Genomic DNA, 20,545 nt, shown 5'->3' with positions numbered 1-20,545 from the left:
TGTTTATAAAAACAGACAAATAATCCCTTGTTGTTTAATGTCAACAGTCCACTACTATCTGGTGATGCTTACTGCTACAGATGGGCTTCATACCAAACACCCAGAGAGGAAACAGATCACTGAGCACTAACGACACCTGAGCAACTGTGTGTGTGTGTGTGTGTGTGTGTGTGTGTGTGTGTGTGTGTGTGTGTGTGTGTGTCCCGCTCTCTCTAAGCCAACATGCAAATGACCAATCTGTGTTCATCGGTTGGCACGGATTGCAACAGGCTGAAATTACACGTCACTTTACAGCTGCTCTCACAGATGGAGGCCTCGACAGTGGAGTATAAAGACAACACCCACCGTACAACTTGACCACAGAAGGATAAAACGAAGGAAAGCTGAGAGACAAAAAAAGAGAAAAGAGATGAAACAATGGTGGATGGACAGATGGACTTCAAGGCTTTCAGAAATCAGAACCAGTTGAAATTCAGCACACCATCCTCCACGAGCCAGCACAACAAGCCACCATCCCCATCCTCCATGAGCCAGCACAACAAGCCACCATCCCCATCCTCCACGAGCCAGCACAACAAGCCACCATCCCCATCCTCCACGAGCCAGCACAACAAGCCACCATCCCCATCCTCCACAAGTCAGCACAACAAGCCACCATCCCCATCCTCCACGAGTCAGCACAACAAGCCACCATCACCATCCTCAACGAGCCAGCACAACAAGCCACCATCCCCATCCTCCACGAGTCAGCACAACAAGCCACCATCCCCATCCTCCACGAGCCAGCACAACAAGCCACCATCCCCATCCTCCACGAGTCAGCACAACAAGCCACCATCCCCATCCTCCACGAGCCAGCACAACAAGCCACCATCCCCATCCTTCACACCAGATAGAGCTGTAAGATAATACATTTGGACTTCCCCCATCATAACGCCACTGACACCTTTCATCAATCACCATGGCGTGGAGCTCAGCGTTCACCAAGGCCCCATCAGATCTCATACAACAGTCCATCTGTCTCCATTACAAGTTTCCTGCTATCACTCTCTACATATCCGACCAAGTATGGTGTAAAAACGCACTTTGGTGATGAATTTTCACTTTGATAAAAAATAAAAAAAATAAATTATTATTTGGGTTCTGAAATGTTCAGTGGGGTCGCTCAAATATATAATTAATCTTATGTAAAAAAATAAAATTGGATTTCGTAACCTAAGACATCTGATAATAAGCACCGAACTCTGTTGATATAGCAGTGCAGGTTACTCGTAAACAACTTTTGAGGATTTTACGTTTTATGGTCGTCGTCTTTAAAGTTGTTTCCGCGGGTCGCAAAAAACTAAATTAGCATGACGAAAAAGCTATGAAAATAAAACGATTGGTATGCGCTCAGTGCTTCAAATAAATGCTTGCTTTCGTGAGGAATCTTTCGAATTAATATGATTTTTTTTCTTTCATATTTCATATTTCACCTTTATTTAACCAGGTAGGCTATTTGAGAACAAGTTCTCATTTATAACTGCGACCTGGCCAAGATAAAGCATAGCAGTGTGAACAGACAACAGAGTTACACATGGAGTAAACAATAAACAAGTCAATAACAGTAGAAAAAAATAATTTAGAAAAGAGAGTCTATACATTGTGTGCAAAAGGCATGAGGAGGTAGGCAAATAATTACAATTTTGCAGATTAACACTGGAGTGATAAAGTCATGTGCAGGTAGAGATAATGGTGTGCAAAAGAGCAGAAAAGTAAATAAATAAAGACAGTATGGGGATGAGGTAGGTAAATTGGGCTATTCCCTCTATATTGTTTTATGTCCTGCGGATTTGAGAAGAAAGATGGCGAGTTCAATGGGAAACTGAGCCCGTCAGGTAACCATCATCTTTAATTCTAGCACAGAATCCAGTCTAGCTGACAGAAAGCAATGTTCCACTTTTTTCTTCTAGCCTCCATTGATTATTATGGCTTTGAGGTCAGTTCGGTTTCGGTTCGATTATTTACAAAATAATCACGGTTGTCAATTTCAGTTTCAATAAAAAAATATAACCAATGCATTTGCTCCCGAGTGGCGCAGCGGTCTAAGGCACTGCATTTCAGTGCTTGAGACGGCACTACATACCCTGGCCATGATTGGGTGTCCCATAGGGCGGTACACAATTGGCCGAACGTCGTCCGGGTTGGCCGGGGTAGGCTGTCATTGTAAACAAGAATTTGTTTTTAACCGACTTTAGTAAAAAATACAATTAGGAAATAATGATATTAAAATACAAATAAAATAGTAATTTCCTATGAAATAAAAGACTTCCTTTTTTAAGGACTTATTTTGTATATCATCATCATCTCATGCTCAGGCAGTAGCAACAAACAGCCAGACAACGTTCTCTGTTCTCCCCATACTGTACTGTCTTCAGTCATCCTATTTAGCTGGGCTAGTCTGCCTAAGCATGCTGCAGAGCCGTCCGACCATCATTTTACTAGTTTATCGAAGTAAGTAAGGCATACTTTCACGAACTGTCTCTATCCCTCTCTCTCGTCGATGTGTGGTTTCCTTTCCTCTCTCATGCGGTTTGTGTGTATTTAACCTAATGTAGCAGGCGTACAAGTGTATCCATCTATGTCAGAGCCAGGAAAAAAAGACCCAATGGATTATGGTCATAGTAGTTAAATCACCACGTTTCTGCGCTGAACTAGACTGAATATTTGCTTAAATGAAAACTACAACTCCCTTCAGCTCAGCGTCTCACTCTCTCATAAATTATTTGATTTCTCTCTAGAGAAAAGGCACGTTGGGCCCAGAAAAACCTGAACTAACTGTAATTCAAGTAATTGAACTGACATCGGTCAATAAATTGTTTAATAATTGTTTAATAACCCCCCCAACCAAAAAATTACATTAAATAAAAAGTTGGTTAATCGCTCAGCATTATTGACCATCCTACAAGGGTAACAACTACATAAGGTTTGGACCATTGGTTGTCAAGGGGGATTAGCTACACAATTTTACCCATTGGTCAAAAGATGCACCCTACAACAAGGCTTCCATGAGGAGAACAGTTGCTCCTGAACTGGGTGGAAAGTAAATTGGTGTAATGGTTAGTGTTGAGGGTCGACTCGATCCATGTTACACAAGCACTAGAATGAATACTATCAAAAGGATAACAGACAGCACCACTCCTAACCCTAACCTGAACGTATGGGAATAATCTATGTTCACTCTGAATAGTTCAGCACAGCCCTTTGCTATGATCCACTGTAACAGTCATCTTCATGTAACCGACAGCATAGAAGACAGAAAAACATGGCCCTCACAAAGAAACTGAAACAAAACAGAAAACGCACATAAACTAGTTTGACTAGGAAGAACATGGACAGATTGCTTTTAGTCAGTCTGACGTTTACGGTCTTGATCGTCACGGACGCAGCCGGGGAATCTAACGCAAAGTGACTTTTGCAACAACCTCCGTCGGTGTGGCCAACAAACCGACTCAAATAAAGCAAACGAGAGCAGAGCGAGGTACAACAAACCAACTCAAATAAAGCAAACGAGAGCAGAGCGAGGTACAACAAACCAACTCAAATAAAGCAAACGAGAGCAGAGCGAGGTACAACAAACCAACTCAAATAAAGCAAACGAGAGCAGAGCGAGGTACAACAAAACAACTCAAGTAAAGCAAACGAGAGCAGAGCGAGGTACAACAAACCAACTCAAATAAAGCAAACGAGAGCAGAGCGAGGTACAACAAACCAACTCAAATAAAGCAAACGAGAGCAGAGCGAGGTACAACAAACCAACTCAAATAAAGCAAACGAGAGCAGAGCGAGGTACAACAAACCAACTCAAGTAAAGCAAACGAGAGCAGAGCGAGGTACAACAAAACAACTCAAATAAAGCAAACGAGAGCAGAGCGAGGTACAACAAACCAACTCAAATAAAGCAAACGAGAGCAGAGCGAGGTACAACAAACCAACTCAAATAAAGCAAACGAGAGCAGAGCGAGGTACAACAAACCAACTCAAATAAAGCAAACGAGAGCAGAGCGAGGTACAACAAACCAACTCAAATAAAGCAAACGAGAGCAGAGCGAGGTACAACAAACCAACTCAAATAAAGCAAACGAGAGCAGAGCGAGGTACAACAAAACAACTCAAATAAAGCAAACGAGAGCAGAGCGAGGTACAACAAACCAACTCAAATAAAGCAAACGAGAGCAGAGCGAGGTACAACAAACCAACTCAAATAAAGCAAACGAGAGCAGAGCGAGGTACAACAAACCAACTCAAATAAAGCAAACGAGAGCAGAGCGAGGTACAACAAACCAACTCAAATAAAGCAAACGAGAGCAGAGCGAGGTACAACAAAACAACTCAAGTAAAGCAAACGAGAGCAGAGCGAGGTACAACAAACCAACTCAAATAAAGCAAACGAGAGCAGAGCGAGGTACAACAAACCAACTCAAATAAAGCAAACGAGAGCAGAGCGAGGTACAACAAACCAACTCAAGTAAAGCAAACGAGAGCAGAGCGAGGTACAACAAAACAACTCAAATAAAGCAAACGAGAGCAGAGCGAGGTACAACAAACCAACTCAAATAAAGCAAACGAGAGCAGAGCGAGGTACAACAAACCAACTCAAATAAAGCAAACGAGAGCAGAGCGAGGTACAACAAACCAACTCAAATAAAGCAAACGAGAGCAGAGCGAGGTACAACAAACCAACTCAAATAAAGCAAACGAGAGCAGAGCGAGGTACAACAAACCAACTCAAATAAAGCAAACGAGAGCAGAGCGAGGTACAACAAACCAACTCAAATAAAGCAAACGAGAGCAGAGCGAGGTACAACAAACCAACTCAAATAAAGCAAACGAGAGCAGAGCGAGGTACAACAAACCAACTCAAATAAAGCAAACGAGAGCAGAGCGAGGTACAACAAACCAACTCAAATAAAGCAAACGAGAGCAGAGCGAGGTACAACAAACCAACTCAAATAAAGCAAACGAGAGCAGAGCGAGGTACAACAAACCAACTCAAATAAAGCAAACGAGAGCAGAGCGAGGTACAACAAACCGACTCAAATAAAGCAAACAAGAGCAGAGCGAGGTACAACAAACCGACTCAAATAAAGCAAACGAGAGCAGAGCGAGGTACAACAAAACAGCTTATTTCCCTGGTGTGGAAATGAGGCTTTCAGAGAACAGAGATTTACGCTTTGTGTTTCATCCAGGAAAAACACACAATGACATTGGCGTTTGCCCTGATAAATGTTTAACAGCTGGAGGGAGATTACGCCCATCCACATATCAAGTAGCTACTACTGTTCATTCACAATCTCGGCACGCCAATCCATTCTCATTTTAACAGTATTACAGACTCCAGCCAATTCCCTCTCAATGGTGGTGTGGAGAGCCTACAGCAGCGAGCCATCTGAACTGAACTCAGAATGAATCAACTGAGAATGTCTCCGTCAGGTTTTGTCCAAGTATATTTTTCAGATCGGAAAATACCGAATCATTCTAAAGTCTCGCAATTCATGGTAGATGGACAAAGAAATGTGTTTCGTCTTGTAATAGGCCTAAGAAGCAGGAGGGAAAATGACTGGACTACAGCCAACCCCTGCCTCCTACTTCCCTCTTCTCAATGGAAGTGTCCTCATTAGAAACTCCACTCCAACTCCTAAACACCAAACTAATCTACACAATCTTACCGCCACGGGGGAAGCCATGCCTGTGTCTGAATTACAGCTGTGTCGACCCGTTGGGGAGAATTTTACTTGGTTAAGCTTCTCTAGTGCCCGTGAGTTATTTACTCTGATAATTAGAACCTAACACTGCTGAGTGTGACTGTTACAGAAAATCGCTTAAGTGGCAAACAATCACAGTCCTCCAGCAGTGTGAATGTCTACATCGCAAATGACACTCGGTTTCCAATAAAGTGCACTACTTTTGCCTTCGCCCTCTTGTGCACTCTACCTGCCTCATTCTCTCGCTCCCCCATTTAATGGTCTGCTTTAATGAGCAGATTACTAAATGAATGATATTTCAATGGAGCAGACAGGAGAAGTATAATGTATGTTGTGCATAGAAACAGAATGGCTAGAACATACAGGGTTCTCTGTTAGCTCTAGTCCTGCATTGCCAGCCCATTGTCCCCCTCTGCTCCATCCTTTTCCACAAACGCCGCTCTTTTTGAATCATCAGCGTGTGACTTAGAAGAGACAGTCCTAGCCAATGACTACCCACAGTCTTTCAGGGTTTATGGTCACCGTGACACTACCACCGGAGCTACTTATGACATGTCTTTATCATGGCGGTGTGTCTGTAGGCCACTGAGGAGCTCTCAGCCTCTGCCGATCTCTCTGTCAACATGAGACCTGTAGGGACAGCCTGGGGATGTAGCGACAGTCACAGTGTGTGTGTGTGTGCGCGTCTTTATCCTGTGCAAGACACAGAGAGGGAAAGAGAAACAGAGAGAAATAGAGAGAACAATGTGTCCTATCAGATTGCGGTCACGTATTGTTTACCCAGCAGGCTTATCACAGGGCACAGGTCGCTGGATGAGTTGGAGCTCGGTCAAAGAACAAAGTCGACATTACCGGCCAGCTAAGCATCCCCAGAAAGACACACACACACACACATTGAAAGATTGTTTCCCAGCAGCCACAACAGAGAATGCCTTCCAATTAATCCCTAGCAGATTGACCATACTGTGAAGCAATTGGATACATATCCCGGGGTTGTCATGGCAACTAGATGTTCTGGAATGTTCTGAGGGCCTTGGAGGTTGTTGGTTTCCTTCTGGACTGGACAGCCAATGTGACTCAGCTTTAGCCTCTATCAAGTCGTTGAATCAACATTACTATTGGCTGCACTGGAGCTCTTCAAATATATTCACAAATGTATCCAAACATCCATAATCTAACTAAGTAAATTGAAACCGATATTAAAATAGAGATTCATACATGTTGACGTTACATAAAAATGCTTGTTGGACAGATTCACAGATGAGAAAAGGGCTCTAAAAACCATATCTGCTACACCAAGCTCACATATGTTGCATGTCTGTGATCATCTCTTCTCATTCATCAACTGGTCTGGCTGGCACACAGGAATGACGTAATTAATACATTTCAGCTCTTCAATGTTCTGATTTACACAACATGAATAATCCCCAACTGTCCAGTAGCATGGCTTCACACTGGACGCCGCGGCGATAGTCCCGTTGCTAGGCACCGCCAGCAGCCTACCACTGCCCTGTGCTGTAATCTGTCACGGGAGATGGCCCTGGATGGCTGCCGTGGTGATGGCTATCGGGTGTTAGTTACGTAAGGAGAGGAGGAGGCCGGGTGCTGTTCTGCTGGCGGTGTGACCCGTGTTGCTAGGGACGCTGGGCAGTGTTGTATTATCATCCTGTGATTGATGGAAATGAACCAGCGTGCACTAAACCACACACGGCTCTTCATCTGAGAGGGATTTTCCCCCTCGCTTTCATCCAGAAGCATCTTTCTTCTTCTACCTTTCTATCCCTCTCTTGCCCTTCAGAAATTCTCTCTCCCTTTTCTTCATCATTTGATTCTCCCAAGATATGACTCTTTCCTGTCTCCCTGGGTCCCCACCTCCCTGTGTGTAACCCTCTCATTCTTTCTCCCTGTCACATATCTATTTATCTCCATCCTTCTCCCTCTCATTATTTCTCTGTGTTGCCTCTCTGTATCCCTTGCCCTTTTTCTCAATCCCAGTTAGCCATTTCAACAGAAGCCTGGTCTCTTTGAAATGTCTTTCAGCGACACTGCCCTCTCTGGGTCAGCCCACTCCAGGGCAGAGACCAAACAAACAGGACATAGCACACAGACCGCAGAACCCTGGCTGTACCATTTCACCACTGGGTATAACCACCATCCATTCTCCAGGGTACACACACCAACTGCAGCAACAACACTTGTTGCCCCTTGTATGACAGAGAGACTGAGGGGGAGGCGAGAAAGGGATGGCTAGAGGAATATAAATGAATTGCTTGAAACCTGCATATTGGGGAAAGGGGGATAGCTAGTCAGTCATACAACTGAATGGTGTCTTCCGCATTTAACCCAACCCCTCTGGATCAGAGAGGTGTGGGGGGGCTGCCTTAAATCGACATCCACGTCGTCGGCGCCCAGGGAACAGTGGGATAACTGCCTTGCTCAGGGAACAGTGGGATAACTGCCTTGCTCAGGGAACAGTGGGATAACTGCCTTGCTCAGGGAACAGTGGGATAACTGCCTTGCTCAGGGAACAGTGGGATAACTGCCTTGCTCAGGGAACAGTGGGATAACTGCCTTGCTCAGGGAACAGTGGGATAACTGCCTTGCTCAGGGGCAGAACGACAGATTTTTATCTTGTCAGCTCGGGGATTTGATCCAGCAACTTTTCGGGTACTGGCCCAACGCTCTAACCACTAGGCTACCAGGACAAGCAGCATATGTTTTGTATAAATTGTGTTGTATAATGAGCCTTAAATATATGTTGTGGTTCTATTGTTGGAGATGCTATTGTTGGGGATGGAGAAGTCAGCCAATAGGAGGAACTCAGAGCGAGAGTTCACGGAAGACTTTATACTATACCATAATTGGCTTTGATACTTTGATTGGTTATAGACGATCCAATCATTGACCACTTTGTTTTCACCACAAACCACGTCACCCAAACAACTTTAAATGTGTCATATTCAGACTAAAGTCTGTCGCGAACCACAGAACAGAGGACGAATGAGGAGTAGAGGCAAGGGTAGGATACCACTGATTGTCATATATTGTGGCTTAACTGACATTGACTTGTATGTAATATACATCAGGATTCTCATAGTTGAGCAGAGTGTACAGACTGACTCATTGTAGGAAACCACAGGAAGTCTTCTTGAAATTGACAAGAAACAATGGCATTCTACAGCGTCTATTCAAGTCCAGCTTCAATCCCCTCCAGAAGGGACATATTCATAGAAAAAAAACACAGCCATAGTGATTTTTAAGTACATTTATGTTTTTTCCAACAAGGAAAGAGTGTCATTTGAACATCAAATGAGGATTATGGAGGCTACCTTAATGATGTATAGTTATTCCACTAGTCTCTGCTCTCGTCACCTAAAAAAAAAAGTGTAGAGCTACAGTATTTGGTTACAGTGATTTTCAGCACATTCCTGTGGCTTCTATTGTGGCAGATAATTATGTTCCTAGTGTTAGTGTTTTTACTCTTAAAATTAGAACCTATGAAAGCTTAACCAAGTTTATTCTTCCCAGAGGATCAATACAGCTGCAGTAGACAAAAACATTTCCACTGATATTTAACCCTTCCTCCTAGGCTGAGTCTCCTCCTACACATCTGTACAAGCACTGATATTTAACCCTTCCTCCTAGGCTGAGTCTCCTCCTATACATCTGTACAAGCCCTGATATTTAACCCTTCCTCCTAGGCTGAGTCTCCTCCTATACATCTGTACAAGCCCTGATATTTAACCCTTCCTCCTAGGCTGAGTCTCCTCCTACACATCTGTACAAGCACTGATATTTAACCCTTCCTCCTAGGCTGAGTCTCCTCCTATACATCTGTACAAGCCCTGATATTTAACCCTTCCTCCTAGGCTGAGTCTCCTCCTATACATCTGTACAAGCACTGATATTTAACCCTTCCTCCTAGGCTGAGTCTCCTCCTACACATCTGTACAAGCACTGATATTTAACCCTTCCTCCTAGGCTGAGTCTCCTCCTATACATCTGTACAAGCCCTGATATTTAACCCTTCCTCCTAGGCTGAGTCTCCTCCTACACATCTGTACAAGCACTGATATTTAACCCTTCCTCCTAGGCTGAGTCTCCTCCTACACATCTGTACAAGCCCTGATATTTAACCCTTCCTCCTAGGCTGAGTCTCCTCCTACACATCTGTACAAGCCCTGATATTTAACCCTTCCTCCTAGGCTGAGTCTCCTCCTATACATCTGTACAAGCCCTGATATTTAACCCTTCCTCCTAGGCTGAGTCTCCTCCTATACATCTGTACAAGCCCTGATATTTAACCCTTCCTCCTAGGCTGAGTCTCCTCCTATACATCTGTACAAGCCCTGATATTTAACCCTTCCTCCTAGGCTGAGTCTCCTCCTATACATCTGTACAAGCCCTGATATTTAACCCTTCCTCCTAGGCTGAGTCTCCTCCTATACATCTGTTCAAACCCTGATATTTAACCCTTCCTCCTAGGCTGAGTCTCCTCCTATACATCTGTACAAGCCCTGATATTTAACCCTTCCTCCTAGGCTGAGTCTCCTCCTATACATCTGTACAAGCACTGATATTTAACCCTTCCTCCTAGGCTGAGTCTCCTCCTACACATCTGTACAAGCCCTGATATTTAACCCTTCCTCCTAGGCTGAGTCTCCTCCTATACATCTGTACAAGCCCTGATATTTAACCCTTCCTCCTAGGCTGAGTCTCCTCCTACACATCTGAACAGCCAATGCATCTCTGTTGCTAAACAGAAACTTAGTGATATCTGTTCTTCCTCACTTCATCTGACCTGACCTCTGCCCCAAAGTGCTCACTCCTCCCCAACTCAAGGCTGTCATGGTGATTGGTACCAGACTGTGTCTCGTCTCCCCCCCAGAGGATCCCTCCCATAGGATCCCTGATGGCTAACCATAACATATCCTGACAATGTGAACATTATACATTACCCTCTCTCCCTCAGTGACATGAATAAGCACATTTCATGTTCTCAGAACCAAACACTAGTCAATAGGCTTCTCTGCCAGTACTGTTCCAACATAGATAGCAGCATAATAAATAACTGACAGAAACAGAGAGAGTGAAATGTCAGATAGTGACATTTCCATATACTGAGCGCCTCGTTTGACTTTCAGAGATGTAACAAATGGTGTTTTTACCACAGGATGAATCAAGGCCAGTTCATACAACCAGCGGAGCTAGTTGGTACACTACAAACCTCTACTAAACAGTAAACATGGTCCGTAATAGACTAAATGTGGCACTTCAAAAAGAACCAAGGACATTACCTCACTATAACCATTTAGATTTATACCTAGTGTCTATTCTGGACTGCGAGGCATTCTATTGTAGAAGAAAAAGTGACAGAAAAGCAACAAGAGAGTAAATTTTGCCTCAGAACAATCAAATCGACAAAAGCTTAGAATCTGCTAGAAGCTTATTACCACAGAAATGTGATTTCTCCAAGAGCCTACTAACACTGAACACCCCCATCTAAACATGGCTCCTAGGCCACCAGTATAAATAACGTTACGCCCCTGGTTGGCCTTACCAAAACAACAACTCCCTGTCCCAGTTGGGTTAAATGCAGAATACATTTTGGTTGAATGCATTCAGTTGTGATTGACTAGGTATCCCTTTTCCTTTCCCCCTCACCCACTACACCCCATTCTCCCACATCTGCTGCTGCCGAGCCTAGGGAGAGAGGAAGCATATTGGAGACCGGGTCAAGGGTCACCGGGAGGGGTGTGTGAAATGGGGCGCACAACCCTCAGTGATCAACTCCTCGTTTTGAGACTGGTCGGGGGTATATGTGTGTTTGGACGGGGTTTGGGGGACCGACGGTGCTACCGTGGCAACAGGCTCCCAGCAACAGCAGCCCCACCTCTCGCCCACTCCTCCCTGAGGCTGGGTATCCATCATGATCAGGTGGGTCGGTTCCAACTCTTAACCTCTGATCTTGATCTTTAACTTAAAACACTTGACAGGTCGACAGTGATCGATGGGGATAATGGGGGTGACAGTGTCCCTGACATTGATCTAACAAGCTTCTTGCTACACTACGCTGTAAGGACAGAGTAGCCTACGTTGTACCTAACAAACAAACCGTTTTTCCCCCCATTGAATTCCAGTATGCGTCAACTTCAGTGTCTGGCCATTTTCACAGCTTTTTGGCATAAATGTTATCACTAAGTTACTACTAGTATTATCACTAGGTAATAGGAGGTAAATTCCCTGACCTCCTTGGTGAAGACTACAAACAAGCAGACAGGGTGACTCTGTGGGAGTGGAGTTGAGTAACCCTCATGTCTAAAAGGGTCAAACGTTCAGGGAAGCAGAGTGCAGAGGCTGTGGTTGCATGTGTGCGTGCGTGTATGGAGGCCTGCGTTAGATTAGAGAGATTGTTAAAGCATGGAGCACTGCTCAGTGTAGCCTGAAGGATCTGTCTGAATGGATTAAACTAACAGGCTTAACACAGCCCACAGATAGATAGCCCTGCCTACTGCCTCGCTAACTGGCCTGACTACAGATCACACTATTACACACAGGAGACGGTGGCATAGAGAGATGGAGGAAATCACTACACAGTGGAGAGAGAGAGGGGGAGAGCGCAAGAGCGGAAGAGGGAAGAAAATAAAGTCGAGAGAGAGAGATGTAGGGGAGAGAGAGAAAGAGAAAAGGGAGAGTGGGAAGAAGGAAGATTTCAGTGTGTGACCATTAAAAGAGTACTCTGCTTTGGAGGACATTTAGCTTTTGTCTAGAGAAACCTCATTGGTCACATTACCAGAGAACTGAAGGTGTTAGCCACAATGTTTACCTATTAATATACACTGGCATCAGTGTTAGCCTATGGTTTATGTTAATTAACAGATTCCTACATGGTCATTAGCATATGTCAACAAGGGCGTGCATCAGCGCTGGCCTGTGTCATCATTAGCATATTTCAGTGTTGTATTAGCATTAGCCAAGGACTGCATTGTTCTGACTTCCAGACTGGCCCCTGGAGGACAGATGGCCAAGGCCAGCAGTAAAGCCCTTCAAATGCCTTTGTGAGGCTCCTTCACTGGGCTTGTTGACACTCCCTGTCCCACCTCAGGCCAGTTTAGGTAGTCCCTACAGACCTACATTCCGTTATCAACGTGTAGATCATATCACCAGAAACACTAGTACACTTGTAGCCTACACGTGTACACTCTTGCACTCCAGGGACACGTATAGAGTTCTAGAGACAGACGCTAGAAAATATGTGCATGTATTAGCCAATACAGTTTATGGATGGGGTTGAATCACTCGCACGATTTCACTAACCCAACCTTAATCCGCCAGTATCAAATGTGCCGGTTAGGATAAAAGGCTGGTGTGAGGAGTCTGCGGTATGAAAGAGGGAGACCTGATGAAGTACATAGCATCATTGCAGGATTGCGTACTGAAAGCTGAACATCTGTTGTTCACTGGTACAGGCTGCATCTTAAGTGTGTTTGTCAGTAAGACTACTTCATTTCATATTTATGGATGCTTCGTGCATGCCTTTCCCATCAGTGGGGGGGTTAGGTGAGGAGAGGGGAGGGGAAGCTCACGAGGATGGAACACTGACATAATAACTTTCCCTGTACAGCTGGTTGTGCCAACCTCAACTCCCAGAATAGCACACACCCTTTCTCACTTTTCAGCTACACACACACACAGCAGCTGGTCCTAGAATACAGGGAACAAACAACACATTGGTGGCGGGCCTCTGTTAGAGTGGAACCATTTCTGTCGCTCTCGTCACCAGCCAGGATATATATATAAACCACTTCAAGACTCTGATACAGTCATTGAGTAAGACTTCTATTATAGTGCCACCATTAAAGTGATACGAAAAGGATTTTGGCAATGAAGCCTTTTCTCTACCTCCCAAGCGTCAGATGAACGTGTAGCATGCTAGCTGTTCCCATAGACTTCCAGTCGTTACGCTACAGCTAGTTAGTTTCGCGAGCCAATGCTACCTATTAACTTCCTTCATATTGGATACAGAGACATAAAAATGGTATCCATGAGTTCATCTGACTCTGGGACAGTAGCTTTTTGGCTTCATTGCCAAAATCCCGAACTATCCCTTTAATAGGAGTGACACACACTTCAACTCTCCTCTACTTTGGAAATGTTTCATCTCTGGAGGACAAACATTGAGGTCAAAGCCAACAAAAAGTGTGGTACTACCATGCTCACTGAATGAACAAATAGGGAGATAGACGGCATCCACTGGGAGAGTGACCTCCCCAGCAGCCACACATGCAGGCGGGAAGGCCGGTCAAATCCACAGGAAGTCTGGCCCTGGCGCCTAGAACAATGGGCCTGGGGAAACAGGCCTACTGCCACACAAAGGGAATGGCAGGGGTATGGAAGGAGGGGAGTCAGAGCCACATTCACAGCTCAAAATAAGCAAGGCCAAGCCTGAGCCTAATGTGGATCAGACTGAAACCAGCCCAGACCAAACCAGCCACTGTAAAACAGGATACAAGCCAGGCTTGGGCTGCTATAGCGAAGGCTAATAAAGAAGAAGCTCACAGCGAGTGGCGACATGTTGATGTCAATGATATCCATCATGGCCATCTGAGGAGTGTCGTGGGGGAGGAGAGCAGTGGGCGAAGAGCAGCTTGATCGGAATTGTAAATTAATGTCAGTTTGGATGTTCAGTTGCTCACTGGGGCAGATGACAAAGCCCTGTGGATGGGATGCTGAATGAGAGGGGGAGGAGAGAACGGTCTACCAATGGCTCCTGTAATGGATTCTACTAGAACTTTTCCCACTGTGTCTGTGGATAAACAATACTACGTTAACGGACCTCCACAGCAGCCCACAATAGAGCACTCAAAGATCAATGGAGAAAATGTTGCAGCAGACTACCACATGCCAAAAACACACACACAAATCAGAGAGACCCATTGACATAGTGTAACATAATGCCCAAGTATAGGTATAGTTCTTTCTGAGAGACTTTGCTGAGTAGTATTCTGTAGGATTAAGAACAGTAGAGTTAGGATTTTGACAGGTGGTGCCATCTCAACTATCTAATCATGTCTGGAGACAGATTTATCAAATCCCCTAAAGAAACTTAAACTCAGTCCCACAAAGCTTGGTTAATCATCACACCAGAGATAGTCTCTAAATGATCTAAATCAACAGCAACACAGACATTACCACTCTGGCCACTCTTCTAACGAATCACTCCAACACGCCATCTCTTTCTCTCACCCTGTCCTTTCCTAACAGCCGATGGCTCAACTCCTCCGACTGTTAACTTGTGCCCCAGTTCAACACAGACACACAGGCAGATGATCAGAGGGTTGGGGTGATCAGTGTGAGGGCAGCAGACAGGGAGGCATATGGGCTCAGTGTGGTGGATGCTCAGCAGTGTCACATCTGAGGATCAACGACACGCCATAGCCTGAGATCAGCACACTGGCAACAAATGGCTCCGGTGCAGACTTAACCACAAGCAAATAAAGAGAAACAGCAACATGAATTTAGTCACAGAGACAACACACACACATTTGTAGAGACGAGACAGGAACACAGACAGGAAACATCCCACAGTGTCATAACCTGATAGCCGTTGAACTGCCTGTGCCATATCATTCATGATGCCTCCTCACCCTGGTGCAAATTAATCCTCACACAATCTAAATATTAGCCCCAAAATAACACCCCGATTAGCACTCGGATTGTCCCAAAATCCTGCCCCCCATAGAGAGGCTAAATGTGTCTGATTAAACATCCAACTAAAGGAATCCTGAATCCTCACATTCTGGAGTCTTGTGCTTGGAAAGTACTAGAAGAGATGTTTCCCGAAGGACAAAGGATTCACATCAGAAGCAATCACAGCTCACTCACTTCAGGTAAAGCTGTTCCATGAACACGGCACAGACCGTTAAGTAATTCTGAACTTCTAGTTATATAGAGACTCAGCCATGGAGACGTGATATCATATGCAACAACAGCATGACACGACCATACAGGAACATTGTCTACTTCTCCAACAGAACCACGTGCAAAGCACTCAATGTCAAAGAAAGCTCCCTTTCTATAGAAGGACTATGTCACAGAGGAAATATTTGAACACAACAGGAGAAGACGAGTCTGAATCTGCCAGGTAGTTCAATTTGAACAGGATGCAAACTAATTAAAAACATGCAGCAACACCAGAATACTGCTATTTGGCAGTGTTCCAGTGACTCTGAACGCAGCTCAGTTGGCCCCTGAACGTAGCCAAGCGATCGATGGAGGGCCTCTGCTTTTGTTCTTAGCGGGCTGTGCACTTTGTTCAGTCACTGATGCAAAACGGGAGGGGTGACCCTGAAATCAATACTGGACCTGCATGGTTAACAGAGAGTACTTAAAGCTTGCTATCGCACTGAACAAACACGCAGCCTCGCCAAACACAAACAGAGAGAGGACCTGAGTCCAACGCTGATTGAACCTAAAATATGTGCAGAGATATAATCGCAGTTCTTCGTAACTGAGGAAGGGTTCATGGGGTTTTAACTATTTTATTAGTAAAATAATGCTGATTATCCTCAGTTGCAGCCTTTGTAAACAAAAACATCCTAAAAGCCTCCACTTTTGCATCCTTCACTGAAACACCAGCATCATAAGAAGTGTTGGCGTTTTATCATTGAAATAATGACATTATGGCCATTGCTTTCTTGCGCTCTCTAGTCCACAAAAACAGCCTGGACAGGTCTGACAAACATGTGAAGAAATGTCCCCAATACCTTTCAAATACATTTAACCCAATTCACCAGAGACTACAAGAATGTAAACAAGGTGATATCAGCCTGCAACTCTAGCCATTGTCCTTATGTTGTTGTCTTTAAATACAGCACATAATGTATTACCTTCAAACTGTAAAATATGTTCCAAATAAATGATATGCATTGACAGTGTCACTAAGATTCAAGTGTATTACTTTAAAATCAAATAGATCGTTTTAAGAAAAAACGTTGTTTTTGCATAGTTACCTCATAGGGAAAAGGTTAATAAAAAAAATAAGAAAGTAATCTTACCGGCTAATTCGTCCGGTTCCAGCCCAGTTTCGGTGTCTATTCCGCATATCACAAAGTAATGAGCAAAACGGCAAGGCGCCGCTCCAGAAGCCGCGTTGGTCCCACTCATCTTGGATCACAGATCAGCGTGCTCCCGTTACTAGTACTCCAACCGAGACATCTACATAGCGAGAATGAAACTGTTTTTTAAACTATTCTTTAGTCTTTGTAAATGGCAGAATGATAGTTCCGAAGCACGATTAAATTAGTTTTCGGTTCATCAAAGATATATTTAAATTGACTGAAATATCGAAGGGAATACTTGCTGGTTGTCAGCTCTTGGTCGCACTGACAATACTGACGGAACAGAGTTGGAAACGCTAGCTGTGTCTGTGTGCGTGTGCGCTTGCTTTACTGCCTCGCGAGGGCGGACGCGTGGCAAGCGTCGCAGGGCGGGACATTTAAATCAAATCGGATGCATATATTAGGTCAATTAGGTGCAAAATGTGCACTGTATGTGGTCTACATATTAATCAATATATTGCATGCTAAAGCCTATGTTTAATTTTCTCTAAATTGATTGTTAATAAAACGTCGTTACATGGACATTATCTCATGAGATGGGCCTAACATACAATAGGTCAGCTTGCTTTTCTTTCTGTTATCGTTTTCCTCAACTCCAGTTTTTTACTTAATAGGCTACAACAGTTGTTCCCAAACTTTTTATAGTCCCGCACCCCTTCAAACATTCAATCTCCAGCTGCGTACCCCCTCTAGCACCAGGGTCAGCGCGCTCTCAAATGTTTTTGGCATCATTGTAAGCCTGTCACACGCACACTATAGAATACATTCATTAAACATAAGAATGAGTGTGAGTTTTTGTCACAACCCGGCTCATGGGAAGTGACAAAGAGCTCTTATAGGACCAGGGCACAAATAATAATAATAATCAATTATTGTCCAATCAATGTCCTTTATTTAGCCATCTTACATATAAAACCTTATTTGTTCATCCAAAATTGTGAATAACTCACCACAGGTTAATGAGAACGGTGTGCTTGAAAGGATGCACATAACTACAATGATGGGTTGTATTGGAGAGTGTATCTTAAATCCTTTTCCACACCCAGTCTGTGCCTGTATTTAGTTTTCATGCTAGTGAGGGCCGAGAATCCACCTTCACATTGGTACGTGGTTGCAAAGGGCATCAGTGTCTTAACAGCGCCATTTGCCAAGGCAGCATATTCTGAGCGCAGCACTATCCAGAAATTTAGCAGTGGCTTCTGAAATGGCTTCTGTAAATTACATTTTCACAGAACCGCTTGTTGCAATTTCGATGAGGCTCTCTTTTCAGATATCGGTAAGTGGACTGGATGCAGGGCATCAAAGGGATAACAAATCCAGTTGTTTGTGTCGTCCGTTCCGGGAATGTGCCTGCGTAATTTCGCATCCAGCTCACTCAGGTGCTTCGCTATATCACATTTGACATTGTCCGTAAGCTTGAGTTCGTTTGCACACAAAAAATCATACAATGATGGAAATACCTGTGTGTTGTCCTTGTTAATACAGACAGAGAAGAACTCCAACTTAACCATAGCGTCAATTTTGTCCCGCACATTGAATATAGTTGCGGAGAGTCCATGTAATCCTAGATTCAGATCATTCAGGCGAGGAAAAAACATCGCCCAGATAGGCCAGTTGTGTGAGAAACTCGTCATCGTGCAAGCGGTCAGATAGGTGAAAAGTATGGTCAGTAAAGACAACTTTAAGCTCATCTCTCAATAAAAAAAAAAAAACGTGTCCATACTTTCCCCCTTGATAACCAGCGCACTTCTTCTGTATGTTGTAAAAGCGTTACATGGTCGCCGCGCATATCATTGCATAATGCTGAAAATGGTTATTTCGCTGAACACTAGATGGTTTAATTTTATTTTTGGTAGTGAAACGAGGCTACTCAGGCAAGAAAAAAACATCACCCAAATGTATAGCCCTGTTGAAAAGTCAAAATGGACTGTTTGAAAATGTGAATCACATTTTTTTTAGGCATACCCCGGACGGCATTGCTACCCCAGTTTGGGAAGAGCCAGGCTACAGGATTCTGAACATGGCTGACCTTGCCTGGGGGATCGGAGGGTTAAATCCAGCCAGTGTTCACACAATCCATGACAGACAATTATGGAGTCAGCCAATGTAATAATAGCTTTTCTCCTCTATCCTCCTCCCTGTTCTCCCCTCTTATTCCTCAGACTATGTGACAGGAAGATAGGTTCTCACAAGGGGTCATAATATTCCACTGTCCTCTGAATGGCTGTAAATGAGCTGTGTGTGTTTTGATCTCAGCAGGTGTCAGATGAGAGGCGCTGGGCTGTGGCGGAAAAGGCCCTTCCCAACACAGTGCTAAAACTCTCATGTTCATTCTCCTCACCTCACCAGTCATTAACCTGAGGAAGTCCATTGTGTCTGTTACATGGGATAGGAATATCAGGGAAATAACAGGCTAGGTACTGTATGTAAGGTTAGGACTTTTCAACTCCTGAAGAGATACATCTTGTATTATAAACTGGGTGGTTTGGCTGACAGCCGTGATATATCAGATCATATATCACCAGTATGACAAAACATTTATTTTTACTGATCAAATCACAATTTAAAAAAAACTTTATTTAACTAGGCAAGTCAGTTTACAATGACGGCAATTGTGCACCACCCTAAGGGACTTTATAATAAATAGCAATAAGGTATCTCGGGGGTTTGTGGTATATTGCCAATATACCATGACTAAGGGCTGGTCTTAGGTACGATACAACGTGGACCATATGCCACCCCCCACCCCCCATGCCTTATTGCTTAACTATACACTACCAGTCAAACGTTTTATAACAACTACTCATTCAAGGGTTTTTCTTTATTTTCACTATTTTGTACACTGTAGAATAATAGTGAAGACATCAAAACTATGAAATAACACATGGAATCATGTCGTAACCAAAAAAGTGTTGAATTGAAATTCAATCCAGGTGACTACATCATAGCTGGTTGAGAGAATGCCAAGAGTGTACAAAGCTGTCATCAAAGCAAAGGGTGACTATTTAAAAAAATATTTTGATTTGTTTAACACTTTTTTGGTTACCACTTGATTCAATGTGTTATTTCATAGTTTTGATGTATTCACTATTATTCTACAATGTAGAAAATAGTAAAAATAAAGAAAAACCAAATGATTCAAGGGTTTATCTAAAACTTTTGACCGGTAGTGTACATTCTCAACAGGCCTCCACCACTCTTGTCCTTGTATGCAGCAGTTTCTGTTTGGCTTTCTCCAATAAAGATACAATAAGTGTTGTGTAGAAACAGAAAATATGACTGAAAATTCCTCTCTGTTATCTGTTCTGAACCATTCACCTATGTGAGTCTTTCAAGTCTCAACACATAGGAGAACCCGAGAAAGAAGCCAAGCCCTTGCACAAGTGAGTGACTGAAATGAAAGGAACATTGTACTTTGCTTCCCTCTGGTGGTGTAACTGTGTGTGTCTCAAATGTGGTCTTTGACTGGTGGTGAAGGCAAATAATACTACAATTACCTTCATTGGATGCTGGGTAGCCTGAGAAGATATGTAACAACAACATATGTTCTATATTTATATTAGTTCAGTGCCATAACAATACAGTAAACATCAGAGGAGTATATATAAAACAATACAGCATCAAAACGGACAAATATTAAAAACAAAACATGAGATTGACAACTTTAAGACGTAGTATGAA

The 20,545-nt window shown here is 43.7% G+C and overlaps 1 protein-coding gene across 11 annotated transcripts in view; it reads right to left on the bottom strand.

Moving 5' to 3' along the window:
* The window catches only part of LOC110490319 (DENN domain-containing protein 5B), a 77,335-nt gene extending 60,133 nt beyond the window's left edge, over nucleotides 1-17,202 (bottom strand). For all 11 annotated transcript variants that reach the window (XM_021563632.2, XM_021563635.2, XM_021563637.2 and 8 more), the window contains exon 1: nucleotides 16,802-17,202. In XM_021563632.2, the coding sequence (XP_021419307.2) occupies nucleotides 16,802-16,910 (109 nt within the window). In that variant the 5' untranslated portion in view covers nucleotides 16,911-17,202. The remainder of the gene's footprint in view (nucleotides 1-16,801) is intronic.
* Nucleotides 17,203-20,545: the final 3,343 nt, after the last annotated feature.

The sequence above is a fragment of the Oncorhynchus mykiss genome, chromosome 15, assembly GCF_013265735.2.
Source record: "Oncorhynchus mykiss isolate Arlee chromosome 15, USDA_OmykA_1.1, whole genome shotgun sequence".
Classification (NCBI taxonomy): domain Eukaryota; kingdom Metazoa; phylum Chordata; class Actinopteri; order Salmoniformes; family Salmonidae; genus Oncorhynchus; species Oncorhynchus mykiss.
The sequence above is the reverse complement of the archived record's forward strand: the minus strand, read 5'-3'. Positions and strand labels throughout refer to the sequence as shown.